At 42.1% G+C, this 20,864-nt stretch overlaps 1 protein-coding gene across 5 annotated transcripts in view; it reads right to left on the bottom strand.

Moving 5' to 3' along the window:
• cblb (Cbl proto-oncogene B, E3 ubiquitin protein ligase) overlaps positions 1 to 20,864 on the bottom strand; it is a 158,382-nt gene that overhangs the window by 39,114 nt on the left and 98,404 nt on the right. The window contains exon 14 of one of the 5 annotated variants that reach the window (XM_026181710.2): positions 11,688 to 19,261. The exons of the other annotated variants lie outside the window; for them this stretch is intronic. Within the exon in view, the coding sequence (XP_026037495.2) occupies positions 18,988 to 19,261 (274 nt within the window). The 3' untranslated portion in view covers positions 11,688 to 18,987. Of the gene's footprint in view, positions 1 to 11,687; positions 19,262 to 20,864 lie in introns of those variants that run through there. 5 annotated transcript variants of the gene reach the window in all.

Genomic DNA, 20,864 nt, shown 5'->3' with positions numbered 1-20,864 from the left:
GCCCATGGGACAGAAGCCTGTTGTAACTAAAAGATACAGAAAGTTGTGTGTGGGGAAGGGGTATAAAAGAGGAGCTGAGACACCCCAAGGGTAGAGCTGGCACGACTGTGAACTGTGATGTTTGATGTGTGTGTTGGCTCTCCTGCGCAGTAATAAATAGCTTGACCACAGCTCTTTCCGTGTTGCAGACTTTATTTACAAAATTCCATGACAAGTTTGGCATCACAAACAGGATGCTCCGAGTGTGGGAACTCCAAAGACGGCTGATCACCCCAAGGCAAAAAGTCAATCCTCGGTCCCACTAAAGCTTCAAAAAGGGGGAGTTGTGAGGCGAGTCCTCAGCGAAACACCGAGATCATCCAAAAGAACTAGGGGAGAATCTGCACTGGTGAGCTGTGTCCAACCTATGTCATATATGGATGTATAAGTCACTTGGGTTCTCCGTTTGGTCAGGCCAAAGGGTGGGTGAGTCATGGCGCACCTCCGTGATATTTCACGGAGAAGTTCTGGGCTTAAGTACAGAGCAATTTCCTGAGGTCTCAGCTACACACAGGATCTAATGGCCCCTGGGGCAGTGGCTCATGGGAGGTCGGCCGAGTAGCTTAGAGTCTGCAGAAAAAAACCCTAGGCGCCGGGGGACTGGCGTTAGGCGGCAGTATTTTAGCATGTTTGGTCTGTAGAAGGCAAAAGGCTTTGCTAAGGACGCTTACCGAATAACATGGGATGACAGTCAGCACGGCCGAATTAAGGGCTGGGGCGTGGACTGTCACGCACGCTCAACCAGGTGACCAAAGTGAGAACTCAGTCTTTGACTCAATGGTAAAAAATGTAGAAAGAAAGCATGAAATATGTCGTGAGAAAGAAAAAGAAATGTTGAAAAGAAAGTCAGTTGATGTGGATTGAATGAATGATGAAAGAGAGGTGTTTGAAAGTATGGGTGGAGAGAAGAGAAAGCAGTTTTGGAAGGGAAAAAAAGTGGAAGAAAAAAATGTGAAAAAGGAGGAGAGAGGGAGAACCAGAACCAGAACCAGCAGCAGTGGTGGCTGCAAGCAGACTAAGAGGAGCAGGGCAGGACCCCAGGGGACGCTTCAGGTCGTGGTTTTCCCAAGACGCCAGAACAGGGAAGTGACGCAAAAACACAAACCTACATATATACACACACTGATACAGTGAGGAGTGATACAAGAGCCACACACAAACACGGACGCACACACATGCTGACGCAATGAAGAAAGCTTCGCTAACAAGTGCTACGGAAAAAAAGTGCTCCACACACACACATACACAAACACAGAGACTGCTGCAAGAAGCCACACTTAGAACACATTTCATGCCATCCAAAGGGCAAATATGTGCATTTAACAAACAAAGCCTATAAATCTCTGCCTATGTATACAATGTCTGTGTGTGGTGAGAAGGTGGAATTTCTTGTAGACTACGGAGCCACTCTGTGTTACACTCTCACCCTGAAATTCCAGCCAACATTAGAAGGTACACCCACACTGTCTCTGCAACAGGCCATGTTCAAAGAGATAATTTCACCATTCCCCTGTCCTGAATTGACGGACAGGGCCAAAAGTTAAAAGTTTTGTCAGACTCATGTCCAGTAAATTTACTTAATGTGTAAATTAAACATAAATTTGATCTCCTGCCATGATGGCATTACAATCACACAGTCAGAATGTGACCATGCAATGGTGAAATACAGGCCTGTGACCCCTGCCTTCGTGTATGAATGGAAGCTGGGGGCAGGGCTGCTCACTGAAAGTTTTTTTTTTTGTTTGTTTTTTTTTACAAACAGCACGTGACTGCATGCCTCCAGATGCCATTTTTGGCCGCTGATGGCCTGCACTGCACTTTTCACTGTGCTTCGCAGAGCCCTGATGAGAGACATGGGGAGGAGTGGTAAAGAGTTGAACATGATAAACTAACAATGAAATGCTTATTTTAGAGCTTTACATTTGCTGCACTTGCGATTTCCCTCACTAAAGAACAAAAGGTTATTTATAATGGATGCATCCACCCCACACATCTTCCTTGCTAGGTCTGCTGACTACAGGTGGGAAGACCTGGGCAGATTTGTGCACAATTGTAAAAGAGCTTGTGATTGGCAAGTCAGGGAGGACCCAAAAGTGTTGTTCACCCTAAAAAATGATTGCTTATAAAACAGTTATGCTGTCTATTGTTATACTGTTCACTGTTTGCTCATTTGAACTGTTTGATCCCACTGTTGATCAGAGGTGCCTGACGGCCTGTGGGCCAAGTCTAAATACGATGTGGGACTGATTAAAGATTGCAAACCAGCTGTTATCATCTTGTCCTGTAAACTTAGTGGGTTATGAATTGATATGTAAATTAGTTGATTGTTATTAGATCAGGGAACGATCATTTAATTATAACACAAGTGAGCAGAATGTTGCAAATGAGTGGAGACTAACAGACTGAGTTTCCGGTTTCTGATGTATGTGAAGCTTGCACATAGACATACACACACACCTGATTATATGGGAACAAACTTGCTTTGTCAAGTGAAATACATGACATCATCTCACATATTTTTATTTTAAATGCTAAATAAAATGATTGGGTTTATGATTAGTGCAACAGTACAGACCTGAGGAAGAAACTCACATTCCAGGGATGAAACATTGCAATGAGGTGTTTAGGAAGCATCTGACAGTAAACATTAGTGTTGTGTGAACTGTGCAGCTGCTAACAAAAATTTATCTGGTGGAACTATGCCAGTTGACCCCAGACTCTCCAGAACTGTGTGACATCTCAGAGCACTTGTGGGCAACCAGTGGATATGATGCGGGGGAAATGAACGGGGTAGTGAGTCTTAAGTCTGAGTTCAGACCAAGTAAGCATAAACAACAAATAAAGCCAGAAACAGTGAATGCACTACTGCATCTCATGGCACCTGAAGTTCTAATCCTCACACCATACTGTTCCACCAGAAAAACACTTTTTTTCTGTGATTTATCTGGCTGACGTTTTTGTTTTGTTTTAGTGTTAGGCTGATCCTATAAGTCAGTTTGGGTCTGTTTTCTCTTTCTAAGAGAATGACAGCCTTATGCTTGGACATGTCCTAAAACTAGACCTAATGTTTTAGGGGTTTTTTTTGTAACAGTGCACTTAAATAAAACCTGTCAGGTGTCACCCCTCCAGGGCATGATATTTTGTGTGCTGATGATTTAACAATCAGCTCTCTTTTCAGCAGGCCTGCAAGATTGATACGAAAGCGCTATGAAACATCCTTACTGGAAACATTTGCAAAGTGTGATTCTTCAGATTACAATGGGCTTTGGAGAAATTCACTCGTCTGGGACACGTGATCTCACGCGACAGTAAGTCCCTCTGTGTAAAAAGGTTGTAGCGATTCAATCCATTCCAAAATCATAAAGAATTGTTTTTTCTTTTTTTGATATGACATCGTATTGCTATTAGTGGATACTCAAATATGTGCGCGAGAGGCTCCACTCTCAGCAATGACAAATGTGAAGGGACTGACTGGACTGTGACAGACTGATAATGTAAATAAAGCTTTGACTGACTTGAAACTGAGATTAAAGACTGCACCAAGTTTAGGATTAGTAAATGCTGTTAAACAATTCACAAAAAACAGTTAGAAAAGGGTGGATGTTTGTGCGTTGTTTGGTTTTGTTTTCACAGGAGCGGGCAGCGACCAGAGATGGGAAGACTATCTAGGTTCACATAAGCTTGTGGGCCGTGCAAACTCAACCCTTAACTGCCACTTTCAGTGTAACTGATTCTTGTAGAGAAATCTATGTATTTACTAGCTTTGTTGTTTATGATGCCATAATGTATTGTTGGAAAATGCCAAATGTCACAGTTGAAGAATGTACTGTGTTAAACCCAGAATAACTTATTTCACAGGAGCTGATGGCTAACCACATGATTTTGTTGCAGCTATTTCTAGAATCTATTTGTCCAGATCTGATCTACAGGATGCATAACTGGCTAATGTTGTTTTTTTCCTGAAGGTCTTTGTGGAGGATTTGGCATCACACAGACAGTAAAAATAAAGCAGGATGTGAAGTAATCACAGAACATCTTAGCGTTGGGCTAATTATTATATCAGTATTTATCTCAAGTTGCTGAGCTCATAACATTGAAACAAGTGAGTGACATTACTTATGACCAGTCACTATACCTAATTCTAAATACACACGGGATGATCCATGATTTGGGCAATGACTTTTTTTAATGATTCAGGAAAATCCATTGCACATGACAAACTTGTGGCTGCAGTGCTGGATGCCTTATTACTCCTCTGACCTACAGTTGTTCGTAAATGTGAAGTTTATATTAACTCAAGATTCTGTTTTCTAGGCAATTACAGAGCAGATGCGGTGGTAAAACCAGTAGTTAAGCAGAATTAACATGAAAACCATGCTAATTTCATTTCCTAGCACAGGTTTAAAACTATTTCGTGATATTTCTATGATTTTCAATTATTTTTTTCTATGATTTGTGTGACTAACAATTCATGTACAGGTATTAAAACTCTACAGGTGGTACAGATTAGTGATGGTAAATTCTATTCTTTTTACTGAATCGGGTTTGAATGCGTCACTCACCAAAGTGAATCGGGTTTTTGAGTCATTTGAGTCACTGAGTCAGTTGAACAGAGAGTGCAAAAAATGTACCCCTAACCCTAACTTAATTTGTTTTCATGTAAATACTGCTAAGATGAGTGACTGAAAAAGAAAAACAACTATTTTTGCTCTCAAAAAAGAGCAAAAAAAAAAAAATTAAAGATTTCTAAAGGGAACATTTTTTTTAATTTTTTTTTTATTAGTATTTTCCTCAAATGTGTCAAATATATATTTTCTCATCTAAATGTCCACTGAGCTGTTTGCCAGGGGGCGGTAATGCTCCTTAACTCTGGTTGCCAACCAAGAAGAAGAAGAAGAAGCTGTGAGCCAGGAGGGAGGCGGTGAGTGAGCGTTGTCACTACCCGATCCGTACCGGAAACCCGATCGGCACCCCGCATGCGCAAATCTTACGTCACTTCCTCTCTTTGCCAACATTGCGACATTCAATATATTTGAATGATACGGTTAAATCTTTGACTTTAGTTAAAAAGAAAAAGGCTGCTTTTTTTGTTTCCTTTATGGAAGATTTTGATTTAGTGAGTTAATAATTTGTTAAATTATGTGAGCCCATCTTTATATTTTATTTTCACTATGTATGAAAGTTGCTAATATGTAAGAAATGTCTATTCTCTGAATCTGTAATATATGGTGCATTTTGTTTGTATGTTTATATTACTAATAAAAAAATAAATAAAAATTTGAATGATACGGTTAGCGCCCAGTTAGCTCCTAGCATTTCTCAACAGCTCTGCCTCCTTTTCGACTGCCCGGGACATTTAAACAATGGATAATCTGTATACAAAGAAATTCATGCTTTTCTCCTCAACAGAGAGTGTCCCCTGATTGAGCAACAGCGCCGTAAAATAAGAAGAATGGCGCCTAATTACAGAGTTAATAATGCAGACTTTGTAATATCTCACGTGTAGATTCATCAGCCAGATGAAGTCTTTACTGACAATTGACAGTGATAGCGCACATCATCATCACTATTCCAACAATCCTCTCCTCACAGACAAGCATAAACGCACTCGATTATCACTAAATCAAATTTAACACACGTTTGTAATGACGCTAATTCAGTTTACAATGGGGTTCATTCACTCAGTCAGCAGGTGGCGGTATCCTCGTGCACTGCCATTAAACGAACAGAAGAAGAAGAAAACCCCTGCACATGCGCGGTACGGATCGGGTAGACCCGATTTGTACGGTCCGACTTTGCAAATGCGCAGTAAGGATCGGGAGTCCCGATCTGTCACTATCTTTTTATTTTTTTGTTTTTGTCTACATTATATTAAATGTTTCATTATCGGAAACATTTTAAGGGATACTTACTGTGGCCCTGAGAGGCCAAACTGACTGCAACTTCAGAAAACACTTGCAAAAAGAAAAATGCTGCAAAAAGAAAAATGCTGCAAAAAGAAAAACGCTGCAAAAAGAAAAACGCTGCAAAAAGAAAAACAACACAACGGAAATAGGAAAAAAGACAACGGAAATGTTTCTGGGGAGACAGTAACCGGACGGACCAGTTGCACAAACCAAAACATGCTAACAAGTGCACTGGGACTGGGAGACACTTCAAAGAAGCGGAGCGGCCAAAGAGTAAACTTTCAAAAGTAAGTTCTGAATATTATGTCACTTATTTATGTGCAAATGTTTAATAATGAGGAACATTAAAACATTACTGTTGGCCACATGCCGGCAAAGTTATGTGACATTAGCGATGTTTGTACTTTCAGCATTTACTTTGTTTTAAAGCCTTTACTTTATACGCTGTTAGATAGTCGACCTTAATCTTACAGAGAATCTGATGATTTTGTGGATAATTAAAGTCAGTCATATATCCAAAAACACAACAAGCTGAAAGTCAGTGATGCTGTTTGGTTTGCAGTCCTGAATATCACGGCACAAGCAGGATTCACTGCACTGTTAATGTTAGCTATGTTATATTGTTGCCTCTGTTCGGTGGTGTCGAGCCAAACGGACTTTAACGTGTGTTTGAACGAGCTGACGGTTCACTCGTTAAGCTGAAAGAAAGATGCTTTAATCACAGGAGTCACACATGTGTCCATTGTACCATCTGGGAACTCTTCTTGTTTAGCACTCGTAATAACACAAACACTAAATCCTCCTGTTTGTAGCAGTGTATACACCTGAGACTGTCACCTGTCTGTCTGTCCTGCACTCTCTCTCTTTTTCTTTCTCTCTGATTGTGGAATAAAAGTATGAACATGTATTCATAAGTTACACTTGTGTTTGAATCCTGCAGCTTATCACACATTTGATTTCCATGTGTGACAACTGCAAGTGTCCAGAGTGAGGACAGACTGAGGGACCCACTGCTGCACATCATCTGTGAGGCTTTGCACCCCTGATGATCTACCAGGACAAACTCAGCAGTGTGTGAGGAAGAGGAGGAGGAAGAGCCAGCAGCAGCTGACAGATGGAGAGAATAGACAGACTGTTCCCTGTTTGTGAAGGACTGCTAGAAAAGTTTAAAATCCCTAACTGTCTGTCCTGAATCAGTCTTATTAGGTAATGTTCAAATAATTGTATCAGTGTGGGAGAAAGTACTCAGGGCCTTCAGGTTACACACTATGAAAGGCAGCAACAAGTTTAATGTTCAGAAACCTAAAGTATGTATCAGCAGCAGAATGGAGCTAAAAATAAATGTTTGTTTCAGTTCTATGAAGCTTTGAGTATTTTGGATTAGTAGCACTGCTGTGTTTGTTGCATCATATTGCTGTAATTGTTTATTTGCTTTATATATTCTGAGGTATTACCCTGCGACAGACTGGCGACCTGTCCAGGGTGTACCCCGCCTTTCGCCCTATGACAGCTGGGATAGGCTCCAGCGCCCCCCGCGACCCTGAAAAGGATAAGCGGAAGCGAATGGATGGATGGATATTCTGAGGTAAGTTGATCTATAGTGTTACATCATATTTTATAAGGATGTTATGTGTTTGTATACTTTCTGCCCAGTTTGACCCATTTAGCAGAAGTCAGCCTGTTTAAGGCTCTGATATCTATTCTGTATGACTTAAAAGAAGTTATGACATGGTCTGATTTTGTCACCCAATAAAGAAATATTTAATATATCAGTCTACTCTTCATTTTATCAGAAACAGTTATCACAGCTCGTACATTTTCTTTTTACACATATATGTAAGCATTGAGCCAAATTTAGTAATGCCAACATACTGAAGGAACAACATTTGTCTCTTATATATAATACATCTATATATACACTGTCAAAGATACTTGAGTGTCTTTGAGTGAAGATTTAAGGTGATAGGACATATAAATAGCTGCAACTTGAATCTTTACTGAAGCTCAGTGTTTGGCACAGAGTTCATGTTCACTGCTGTAATAACTAATAATGATTAATATAATATTGGCCATATTATATTTACATTACCAAAGTGAGATGACTTTAGTCTCATGAACAACATTAGCTAATTGTTATTTACTAACTAATCTTAAATGACTGTTCAGTACAGAAATGAAGCCCAAAAATCATGTTTTACAGTTCTGTGGTCTCAGCCTCAGACACTTATCAAATCACACAAAGCTCATGTAGAAACAAATGTACAAAATATGTTCTCCTTCATTTCTGTCAAACAAAGTTGTATGAAAAGTTTCCAGCTGTTAGTATCATGGTTGCTAGGCAACCTGGGCAGAGGCTAGACCATCCCATCTCACAAGGCTACAAGCCTCACACTTCCGGCCTTAGCGGAAGCCTTGAGTACGCGGCCCTTGAGGACCGTGGAGGCTGCGTACTTTAAGGCTGCAGACCCTGAATTGGGAAACAGTCCCTGAATTGGGATACAGCCATACATAGGCTGTATCCCAATTCGGGGTCTGACTCTGAGTCTGCAGAGGGTCCCAGTGATGTGGAAGACATCATGCCTCGTCCCTGTACCAAAGACACCACGTCCCAGTGGCCCCCAGGATTACAGGCCCGTGGCACTGACCTCCCACATCATGAAGACCCTGGAAAGGCTCATCCTGGACCAGCTGCGACCCATAGTAAGACCACATCTGGATCCCCTTCAGTTCGCTTATCAGCCTCGTCTTGGAACTGAGGACGCCATCATCTACCTGCTCAATCGTGTCTACACCCATCTGGACCAGCCGGCGAGCACTGTGAGGGTCATGTTTTTTGACTTTTCTAGTGCTTTCAATACCATCAGGCCGACCCTCCTGGGTGATAAGTTAGCAGCGATGCAGGTGGATGCTTCTCTGGTGTCCTGGATTGTTGATTACCTGACAGGAAGACCACAATATGTACGTCTCCCACAGTGTGTGTCTGACAAGGTAATCAGCAACACAGGGGCACCACAGGGGACTGTCCTCTCCCCCTTCCTCTTCACCCTCTACACCACAGACTTCAGCCACTGCACAGAGACCTGCCATCTTCAGAAGTTTTCTGATGACTCTGCGGTGTTGGGATGCATCAGCAGGAATGATGAGACAGAGTACCGGGCTGTGGTCGACTCCTTTATCACGTGGTGTGAGCAGAATCATCTGCAGCTCAACGTGGCAAAGACCAAGGAACTGATCGTGGACTTCAGGAAGACCAGGAAACACTTGACCTCTGTTTCAATCCAGGGGGTCAGTGTTGACATTGTGGAGGACTATAAATACCTTGGAGTACACATTGACAATAAACTGAACTGGGCTAAAAAAAAACACCACAACACTTTGCAGGAAGGGCCAGAGTCGTCTTTTTTTTTTTTTTTTGAGGCGACTGAGGTCTTTCAACATCTGCCAGAAAATGCTCAGAATCTTCTGTTGTGGCCAGTGCGATCCTCTATGCTGTTGCATGCTGGGGGAGCAGGCTGAGGGTAGCAGATGCCAACAGACTTAATAAACAAATCCGTAAGGCCAGTAATGTTGTGGGGATGGAGCTCTCAAGGTGGTGTCGGAGAGGCGGATGCTGTCCAAGATAAAGACAATGTTGGATAACACCTCCCACCCACTCCATGACATGCTGGTCAGTCACAGGAGCACGTTCAGTGAGAGACTGAGAATACCGAAAAGCACCATTGAACGACACAGGAAATCTTTCCTGCCTGTGGCCATCTCCCTGTACAATGCATCCACTTAACATACTGGTTACTGCTACAACTACACATGTTTCTTTTCCAGCTATTTATTAAGGAGTGACTTATGTGTATATATTGTACTATTCTTAGTTAGCGTATTGTCTGTCTTGTCTTAATGTTGGTTTATGTTGGTTTATAATAGAGCACTGTAACAAAAAATAATTTCCCCCAGGGATCAATAAAGTATTCTGATTCTGATTAGTTATTACAGCAGTGAACATGAACTCTGTGCCAAACACTGAGCTTCAGTAAAGATTCAAGTTGCAGCTATTTATATGTCCTATCACCTTAAATCTTCACTCAAAGACACTCAAGTATCTTTGACAGATGTATTATATATAAGAGACAAATGTTGTTCCTTCAGTATGCTGGCATTACTAAATTTGGCTCAATGCTTACATATATGTGTAAAAAGAAAATGTACGAGCTGTGATAACTGTTTCTGATAAAATGAAGAGTAGACTGATATATTAAATATTTCTTTATTGGGTGAGAAAATCAGAACATGTCATAACTTCTTTTAAGTCATACAGAATAGATATCAGAGCCTTAAACAGGCTGACTTCTGCTAAATGGGTCAAACTGGGCAGAAAGTATACAAACACATAACATCCTTATAAAATATGATGTAACACTATAGATTAACTTACCTCAGAATATATAAAGCAAATAAACAATTACAGCAATATGATGCAACAAACACAGCAGTGCTACTAATCCAAAATACTCAAAGCTTCATAGAACTGAAACAAACATTTATTTTTAGCTCCATTCTGCTGCTGATACATACTTTAGGTTTCTGAACATTAAACTTGTTGCTGCCTTTCATAGTGTGTAACCTGAAGGCCCTGAGTACTTTCTCCCACACTGATACAATTATTTGAACATTACCTAATAAGACTGATTCAGGACAGACAGTTAGTGATTTTAAACTTTTCTAGCAGTATTTCACAAACAGGGAACAGTCTGTCTATTCTCTCCATCTGTCAGCTACTGCTGGCTCTTCCTCCTCCTCTTCCTCACACACTGCTGAGTTTGTCCTGGTGGATCATCAGGGGTGCAAAGCCTCACAGATGATGTGCAGCAGTGGGTCCCTCAGTCTGTCCTCACTCTGGACACTTGCAGTTGTCACACATGGAAATCAAATGTGAGATAAGCTGCAGGATTCAGACACAAGTGTAACTTATAAATACATGTTCATACTTTTATTCCACAATCAGAGAGAAAGAAAAAGAGAGAGAGTGCAGGACAGACAGACAGGTGACAGTCTCAGGTGTATACACTGCTACAAAACAACACAAGAGAAGGAGGATTTAGTGTTTGTGTTATTACGAGTGCTAAACAAGAAGAGTTCCCAGATGGTACAGTGGACACATGTGTGACTCCTGTGATTAAAGCATCTTTCTTTCAGCTTAACGAGTGAACCGTCAGCTCGTTCAAACACACGTTAAAGTCCGTTTGGCTCGACACCACCGAACAGAGGCAACAATATAACATAGCTAACATTAACAGTGCAGTGAATCCTGCTTGTGCCGTGATATTCAGGACTGCAAACCAAACAGCATCACTGACTTTCAGCTTGTTGTGTTTTTGGATATATGACTGACTTTAATTATCCACAAAATCATCAGATTCTCTGTAAGATTAAGGTCGACTATCTAACAGCGTATAAAGTAAAGGCTTTAAAACAAAGTAAATGCTGAAAGTACAAACATCGCTAATGTCACATAACTTTGCCGGCATGTGGCCAACAGTAATGTTTTAATGTTCCTCATTATTAAACATTTGCACATAAATAAGTGACATAATATTCAGAACTTACTTTTGAAAGTTTACTCTTTGGCCGCTCAGCTTCTTTGAAGTGTCTCCCAGTCCCAGTGCACTTGTTAGCATGTTTTGGTTTGTGCAACTGGTCCGTCCGGTTATTGTCTCCCCAGATACATTTCCGTTGTCTTTTTTCCTATTTCCGTTGTGTTGTGTGTGCTTTTGCAGCGTTTTTCTTTTTGCAGCGTTTTTCTTTTTGCAGCATTTTTCTTTTTGCAGCGTTTTTCTTTTTGCAGCATTTTTCTTTTTGCAGCATTTTTCTTTTTGCAGCGTTTATCTTTTTGCAGCATTTTTCTTTTTGCAAGTGTTTTCTGAAGTTGCAGTCCGTTTGGCCTCTCAGGGCCATCGTAGATACTTGTTATTCTTAACATCTTAACAGATACTCTGACCTGTAACTATCATAAAATGCTTCGACCGGAAGTAGACACCTTTCGCGCATGCGGGGTATCGATTGGGTTTCCGGTACGGATCGGGTAGTGACAGTGAGTCCTGAGTGATTCAGCACAGGAAGGGAGGGGTGAGTGAGTCCTGAGTGATTGATTACCCTACGATTCAGCACAGGAAGGGAGGGGGTGAGTAACTCAAATGTGCTGTTAGCATGTTAGCAGAGCGATTCTACTGTGAACTGAGGAGCTATTGTCTTGATGTGAGCTTTCTACTCAGGGTTTTTTCTTCCAGTTCAGAGCAGAAATGTTTTTGTTAAGAAACTGGCTGTTGTTTGTTTCCCCACACAATTTTAATTATAAGCTAGATATATTTCTACTATTGAAATTAGTTTGCTAACAGCAACAGGAATGAGTCAGTGAGTCAGTTGGGCTTGTGAATCATGATTCACGAGCCAGTAAAGTTATTTTCGAGTATTGAACATCACTAGTACAGATAAGCTTTTGATAACCCACATGTGAAGTTCACTGAACAGAAAGTAAAATGCTGCTGCTGGATGCTTTCAAAATGGTTAGAAGTTTTTCCTTCTAGTAAGGACATACAGCTGCAGTAGCCAGAGTATTGCTGGAAGAAATCATCTGAAGGGTAGAATCTCCAGACTGAGACTGGGTGCTGATCAGAAATCTTCAGAGAACCAGCAGGAAGCAGGGACCAGTCCACGTAAAGCTGACAACCCAGACAGCGGTTAAGGTCAAGAGTCCTGTCGTTTGGGGTCACAGTAGTCATAACGAGAAAATTCCAGAGCCACAGCAATAACCACAAAGGTTAAGAAAGATCCCTACGTTAGACGCTGAGGAAGACGACAAGGGTGTATGGCGTGCTCTGCCCTTTCATCCTACAGCTGCGTTGGAACGCGAGAGTGAGGGGTGAAAAAGCACCCTCCTCCAACAAGGGTGTGACAAGCTCCCAACTTAGTGACTTGCAGAGCGAGGCTCTGTGTCACCTACGAGGGGATCAGCGATGGAATGCAGAAAACACCTGATAAAACAGTCAGGCAGTTTTGCCTGAAAAGTTCAGTGTGTTTTTTAAGTTAAGGTGGTCATTGGTGTGACTTTTCTAATTGTTTCACAGATGACATAAATTTACATGACTCTCCAAACATCACAAACACAGGAAAGGTGTATATGAATTGCTGACTTTCAAACTTTTCTATAGCCCTGATCTGATTAAAAGTAACTAGTGTAAACATGGTATGCAAATTTCTCAGCCATTTGGCTAACAATTCCTTGATGGCAAACATCTGGACATGGCAAGATAGAACAGAAAAGAGCAGAGGAACGAAGGCTGATTTCTTAAAACGGCTACACTATGATATGTTGTGCCTTCAAGAGATGAGATTAAAAATACATGCAGATATAAATGAATTAAATAAAGTGTGGAACCCTGGCCATTCAATAATATCAATGGGGGAAGACAGCTCTGACGGAGTGGGTATTTTCTTCAAAAAGGATACAGTGAATATAATCAAAAGAAGAGACATAATACCGGGACAACTCCTCCTTGTTGATTGCTGTTATTACGGGCAAAAGTTGCATATTATTAATGTATATAACGCACCCGATCGAACGAAAAAGATGCAATTGCTGAAAAAAATGAAGTATTTGTTAGAGATTGGTTTTAATATTTTTTATGTGGAGATTTTTTATGTGGAGCCACTGAAGCAACTGACAGGATATCCAATGTTGAGGTTAGAGAATCTCGAGAAAGTAAATTGTTGGTTCAAATTTGTAAGGAAGCAGCACTTAGTGATCTGTACAGAGTCTTGCATCCCCATACCATACATTACACTAGGTTCGACTCATTAACCAAAACAAGGATTGATAGACTTTACATATCATCTAACATTCAAAGTCTTAAATATGACACATTCTTAACAGACTTTTCATCCCTTCACCCCAACAGAAAGGAATATTCTTTCTTCTCACATGTTCATCACTCCTACTCTCGTCTGGATTATTTTCTGGTCAGCAGCTCACTGCTGAGTAACATTTCAGACACTGAGATTCATCCTATAGCTGTCAGCGATCATGCTCCTGTATCTTTAACACTAATACAGAAGAATAATACTACACCAAGTAAAAACTGGAGATTTAATACATCACTGCTCAAAGACGAAGAGTTTATCAAATACTTTAATAAAAAAGAATGGACTCTATATTTAGGCTTTAATGACATTCCTGGAACATCAGCATCTGTCCTCTGGGAAGCAGGGCAAGCCGTGATGAGAGGTAAAATAATCTCTTTCTCATCACATAAGAAGAAAGAAGAAAACAAAAATATTCAGGAACTAGAAAAAAACATCAAATTCTTAGAAAAAGCCTTTGTGTCACACCAAGATCAAGAAATATTAAACGAAATATGCAAGACAAAACTAGAATTAAATGAAATTATTAATAAAAAGACTAAATTCTTAGTACAAAGACTTTGTTTGCAAAATTATGACCACGGTAACAAATCCGGACAATTTCTTGCTAACCAGTTAAAACTCAATAAAGAAAAAACAACTATATGTGCTGTTAAAGATTTATCTGGGAATACAATATATGATCTTAAAAAAATAAACAAATTTTTTAGGGATTTCTATGAAACTTTATATACACCACAAATAAACCCACCAAAAAAATCAAATTGATCAATTTCTCGACAACATAACTCTTCCAAAATTATTAGACACCCAAGCAACGGCACTGGATTCGCCACTGACGCCAGGTGAACTCCAGGAAGCTCTGATAAGTATGCCCAATAATAAGGCTCCAGGTCCAGACGGTTTTCCAACAGATTTTTACAAAGAATTCTGGACGATTCTGGCACCAGTTTTTCACAGGATGTTGCAGGAAATCAAAGAAAATGGTAGACTACCACCAAATATGAACTCTGCAAATATCAGTCTCTTACTAAAACCAGGCAAAGACCCTGTATTTCCTTCAAGCTATTGTCCAATATCCCTTATTAATGTAGACCTTAAAATAATCTGCAAAGCTCTCTCAAAAAGATTAGAGAAAATAACCCCCCTTTTAATTCATCCTGACCAAACTGGTTTCATAAAAGGTAGGAACTCATCAACAAATACACATAGATTACTTAATTTAATAGACTACTCATGCAGTAAAAACATTGAAACCATAATATTTTCTTTAGATGCGGAAAAAGCATTTGACAGAGTTAACTGGAAATTTCTATTTGCAACTTTACACAAATTTGGTTTTGGATCCTCTTTCATAAACTGGTTAAAAATATTATATAAATCCCCAACAGTTTGTGTCAGAACAAATGACCAAACATCCTCCAGCTTCTCTCTCCTGAGGGGCACCAGACAGGGATGCCAACTCTCCCCTTCACTGTTTGCAATTTTTATTGAGCCACTAGCAGCAGCAATTAGACAGGCTACAACAATTAAGGGCATAAAATGTAAGAATGTAGAACATAAAATCAGCCTTTATGCGGATGATGTGTTACTTTTTCTCCAACATTCACAAACCAATCTCTCTGGGGTACTTGCATTGATAAATTCTTTCTCAAGTGTCTCAGATTATTCAATTAACTGGTCAAAATCTACAGTTCTTCCGATTAATTGCTCCTTCCATAATTCTTCTCCTTCCCTACTGCAATCTGGAAATATAAAATATTTAGGTATTAATGTCTCTCCTAAGCTTTCAGAATTCACTAAATTAAACCATATCCCACGTTTAAAGACAGTAGAAGGCGATCTGGTTAGATGGAAATCTTTATCCATATCACTCATGGGAAGGGTTGCCGCTATAAAAATGATAGTCTTGCCAAAAATAAACTATTTATTTTCAATGATCCCAAATAAGCCATCACAACATTGGTTCAGATCTCTAGACTCGTATATTTCTAAATTCCTTTGGAAAGATAAACCCCAATGTATCAGCTTAAAAACACTACAAAAGACCAAGGATAAAGGAGGATTAGATCTGCCTAACTTTAATCACTATTTTTTAGCCAACAGGCTTCAGTTCATCTCTACATGGTAGTGATGTTCGATTCGTGAACGAATCGTTCAATACTCGAGAATCACTTTACTGACTCGTGAATCATGATTCACAAGCCCAACTGACTCACTGACTCATCCCTGTTGCTGTTAGCAAACTAATTCCATTAGTAGAAATATATTTAGCTAATAATTAAAATTGTGGGGGGGAAAAACAACAGCCAGTTTCGTAACAAAAGCATTTCTGCTCTGAACTGGAAGAAAAAACCCTGAGTAGAAGCTCACATCAAGAAAATAGCTCCTCGGTTCAGAGTAGCATCGTGCTGCTAACATGCTAACAACACATTTGAGCTACTCACCCCCTCCCTTCCTGTGCTGAATCGTAAGCATAAGCGAATCACTCAGGACTCGCTCACCCCCTCCCTCCTGTGCTGAATCATAGAGCGAACGAATCACTCACTCACTCACTAACCCCCTCCCTCCTCTGCAAATCAAAGAGCGAACGAATCACTCAGGACTCACTAACCCCCTCCCTCCTGTGCTGAATCGTAAGCGTAAGCGAATCACTCAGGACTCGCTCACCCCCTCCCTCCTGTGCTGAATCATAGAGCGAACGAACGAATCACTCACTCACCCCCTCCCTCCTGTGCTGGCTCACAGCTTCTTCTTCTTCTTGGTTGGCAACCAATGTTAAGGCCGCCCCCTGGCTCACAGCGCAGTGGACATTTAGATGAGAAAATATATATTTGACACACTTAAGGAAAATACTAATAAAATACAAATAAACAAAATAAATGTTTATTAAGCAATTTTGATAGGAAATTGCTTAATTTTAGAAATGTTTTTGCTCTTTTTTTTCTCTATAAAATAGTTTTGGTTTTTTTTTAATCATTCATCTTAGCAGTGGGATTTACATGAAAAGGGAAACAAATTAAGTTTGAGTGAAAATGTAAAATTTTTGCACTCTCTGGTCAACTGACTCAGTGAATCAAATGACTCAAAACACCCGATTCACTTTGGTGAGTGACTCATTAACACTCGATTCAATAAAAAGAATCAAATTTACCATCACTGCTACATGGTTTAAACACACCCTCTTAGATGAACCTTGGATAGATGTAGAACAGGCACTATGTAATAACCTAGAAATTTCAGACCTACCATTTATCAGCTCAAACATCAAACGACATGAATGCTTTAAAAGCAGCAACATCAGCTCTTCTCTGACAGCATGGTGAGAGTTTCTAAAAATGACAGGGTCTTCATTAATCCCATGCAAACGTACACCTATCTGGAACAATCCGGACATATTACAAAACAATAATATGATCAACTTTCCAGATTGGAGTTGCAAATGAATTAAATACTTGGAACATATATTGGAAGGAACAGACTTTATTTCATTTGACAGAGTAGTTACACAATATGGGATCACCAAGAAACGATTTTTGGAATATCAACAAATTAAATCCATAGTAAAAAAGAAATTTAATCCCAGTGAAGCTGAATTACAAACACCACCAAGTGTGGTACAATTTTTTAGTCTAAAACCCCCCAAATTATTGTCTAAAATATACAGAACACTTTCTAAAATAGATGAATCAATATCCCTTCCTATTGCAAAATGGGAAGCAGATTTATCGATCAGCTTAGACCAAAACCTTTGGTCTCAGATATGCTTAAAAACCTTTCAATGGATCAGAAATCCCAGTTTGCAATTAATACAATACAAAATATTACATAGAGTGCACTATACTGGTCATAGGATGTTCAAGATGGGCTATACGCCTTCCAACAACTGCTCACACTGCACAGCAAATACACCAGACAATTACATCCACGCTCTTTGGTTCTGTCCACCAGTTCAGCAGTTTTGGCGTGAGATATGTGAAAACTTATCAAAGTGTCTGAAACGTAACATTCCAGCCTCCCCTTTAGTATGCTTGCTGGGCAACTTGGATGAGGTCACTGCAGAAATAAAGTTGTTTTTACGGCCCTATGCATTGCCAAGAAAATGGTCCTCATTAACTGGAAAAATAAAAATAATCTTAATTCTAACAATATAAAAACCATCTAATAGATCACATTAGTCTTGATACAGCCTCTGCCATCACATTTGATCAATCTCTTTGGGCTCCTTTGATCGGCTTCATCACCTAGTGGGGGTGGGGGGTCATGGTTTGGTCCTGCCTTCACTATTGTGGTTGATATGGGGGTGGGGACGGCAAAACGCCAAAACACAAACTTAACAATGTGGTGTATGCTGTACAGTGCAGCGAGGAATGCTCAGACCTCTACATTGGAGAGACCAAACAGCCACTTCACAAGCGCATAGCACAACACAGAAGAGCCACAAGACTCAGCAGTCCATCTGCATCTTAAGGATAAAGGACACTCTTTCGAGGATGCCAATGTTCACATTTTGGACAGAGAGGACAGATGGTTTGAAAGAGGAGTGAAAGAAGCCATCTATGTCCACTGTGAGCGACCATCTTTGAACAGAGGTGGGGGTTTACGACACCAACTCTCTGCCATCTATAATCCAGTTTTGAGATCCCTTCCCAGACGCCTTAACGCCCACTCACATCCTGGGCCATCTGACCTCAGGAATTCACATGATAAGGTGGGGCCAGGTTTCATAATGAACACACCCGAAACTCTGGCTGATTGGGACCCACACCCAGTTTCACACCTTGGCTCAGGCGATTAGAGGATCATCAGGGGGTCCTTTTGTCCCTCTGTGGGGGGTTACTCCCACTAGGTTTATATCTGGGAGTCTCCACCATTTGACCTTAGAACTGAAGAAGCTTCTCGGATGAGAGGTGAAACGTCTTCAAGCAACTTAAAGAAGTCCAGACGCTTTTCTTTGCAAGCTCCTTTGAGGACGGCCTTAGGGCGTCTGGGGAGTCCCTAGGGACGTTTTCCCTGGAGGGCCTAACCCGGGGGATGTGGCCATGACCTGGTTAGGGGCTCTGGTGGATGGTGTTTTCCTTGTGGCTGCGTACAGCGGAGATGGGGGAGGGTCTGTGCTGGCGGATGTTGGTTACTGGCCTGGTAGCCTGGCTGCCCCTGGGCGGGTCCGGGATGGGCGTGGAGGCTTGGGGGTCTGGGTGCGCTCTGCCCCCGGTCTGGGGTGCTGGCTGGGCCTTGGGGGCTTGGGTCCTGGCTGTTGTGTCACCGGAGCTGTGGGCGGGTGGGTGCAGGGGGGCTCAGCCCCAGTGCAGGGGACCTCTGGTGCATCGGCCCAACTTGGGGGCTCTCTAACTGGTGGGGAGGTTGTTATATCTTTGCAGGTAGTCTCTCTACAGGAGCTCACTCTGCAGGTGGGGGAGAGATATAGGAGAGGTAGAGAATGAACTCAACCTGGGTGTCTATTGTCTTGTGTAGTTTGGGAGATGATTGGATGATGGGGTGGGTGCAGTTTTCTCTGGGGTGGAGTTGGGTGGGCTGCCCCGGACTCTGTGGGGCTGGGCGGTGCTGCTGCTGTGGGCCCTGGTCCGGATGGGCCTGGGCCCTCTTGCCCTGGTGGGTTCCAGAGTGTGGGGGTGCCTACTGGGGTCAGCGGGGGAGCTGGCCCCAGGGAGGGGCCACTTGCCCCTCCCTTTCTTCCCTCCCCATCCTCAGCTGCCTCCCTATTCCCGCTCTACCACACCCACCCACACACCAAGGGCTTGAGGTGCAGGTATGTCACCAGGGTGCAGGGAAGGCACTCCCCCTCTGTCCCCTTCTGGCCGCCTGTGCCTCAATTTTATTCTGCAACCTAGACATCCACATTACTCACACTCTCACATAACACATACATATAGGGCCTTGGGGGTGGGCACGTTTTACAGCATCCAGAGGATGGTCGGTGTATTCCAACCCACCTCTGGCGCTGGTGCCCTACCATCCATCCATCCATCCATCCATCCATCCATCCATCCATCCATTCGCTACCGCTTATCCTTTTCAGGGTCGCAGGGGGTGCTGGAGCCAATCCCAGCTGTCATAGGGCGAGAGGCAGGGTACACCCTGGACAGGTCGCCAGTCTGTCGCAGGGCTAACACACAAGGACAGACAACCATTCATACTCACATTCACTCGCACATTTACACCTAGTGGCAATTTGGATTTATCCAATTAACCTATCCCCACAAACTGCATGTCTTTGGACGGTGGGAGGAAGCCGGAGTACCCGGAGGGAACCCACGCAGACACGGGGAGAACATGCAAACTCCACACAGAAAGACCCCGGCCTGATGGTGGAATTGAACTCAGGACCTTCTTGCTGTGCGGCAACAGTGCTAACCACCGTGCCCTACCCTCAATTTTAAATGCATATAGACACTAAGGGTTTTCGGGAGGAGCCGTGCTGCTCTCTGATGTTTTAAATGCACTTTAGAACAGCACACAGCAACACTACATATGAGCGGGGGTAGGGAGGTTTGGGGTCTTCACTCACCCTGGTTCTGTTAGCCGTCAGGGCTGGGGGGCTGGGAGGAGGTGCTGGCCGTCAGACTGGGGTCTGGGATGCGGGGCTTCCCTGCTACTGCAGATAAGCAGGTGGTCCGCTTGCCTCCACCACAGAGAGAAGGGTAACATCTCCTGGGTCTAGGTGTGGCTTGCCCCTCCGGGGGCGGGGGTACCTGGACCTGGGATATAGAGTATGTTTGGGGAGTGTGACTGTCTCTGCAGTGTCTATTTGTGTCTGTCTACACGTTGGGTGAGTGCCAAGTATTTGGTTGTGTATATGGGGGTGGGAATGCACGTTTGTGTCCGCGTGCGCCTGTTCGTCTGTGTCTATATGTCAGGTTGGGTGTTAGACTCAACCTCTCTGGGTACATCTCAGGCCCTCCTAAGTACGGAGGCCTATCTCCCCTCACCACACTCCCTGCCGCTGGCTGATGCCCTCAGACGTTGGTGTGTTGGTGGTTCTTGTCG

The sequence above is a fragment of the Astatotilapia calliptera genome, chromosome 10 (assembly GCF_964374335.1).
Source record: "Astatotilapia calliptera chromosome 10, fAstCal68.1, whole genome shotgun sequence".
Taxonomy (NCBI): domain Eukaryota; kingdom Metazoa; phylum Chordata; class Actinopteri; order Cichliformes; family Cichlidae; genus Astatotilapia; species Astatotilapia calliptera.
This window is presented reverse-complemented; position numbering and strand designations above follow the sequence as displayed.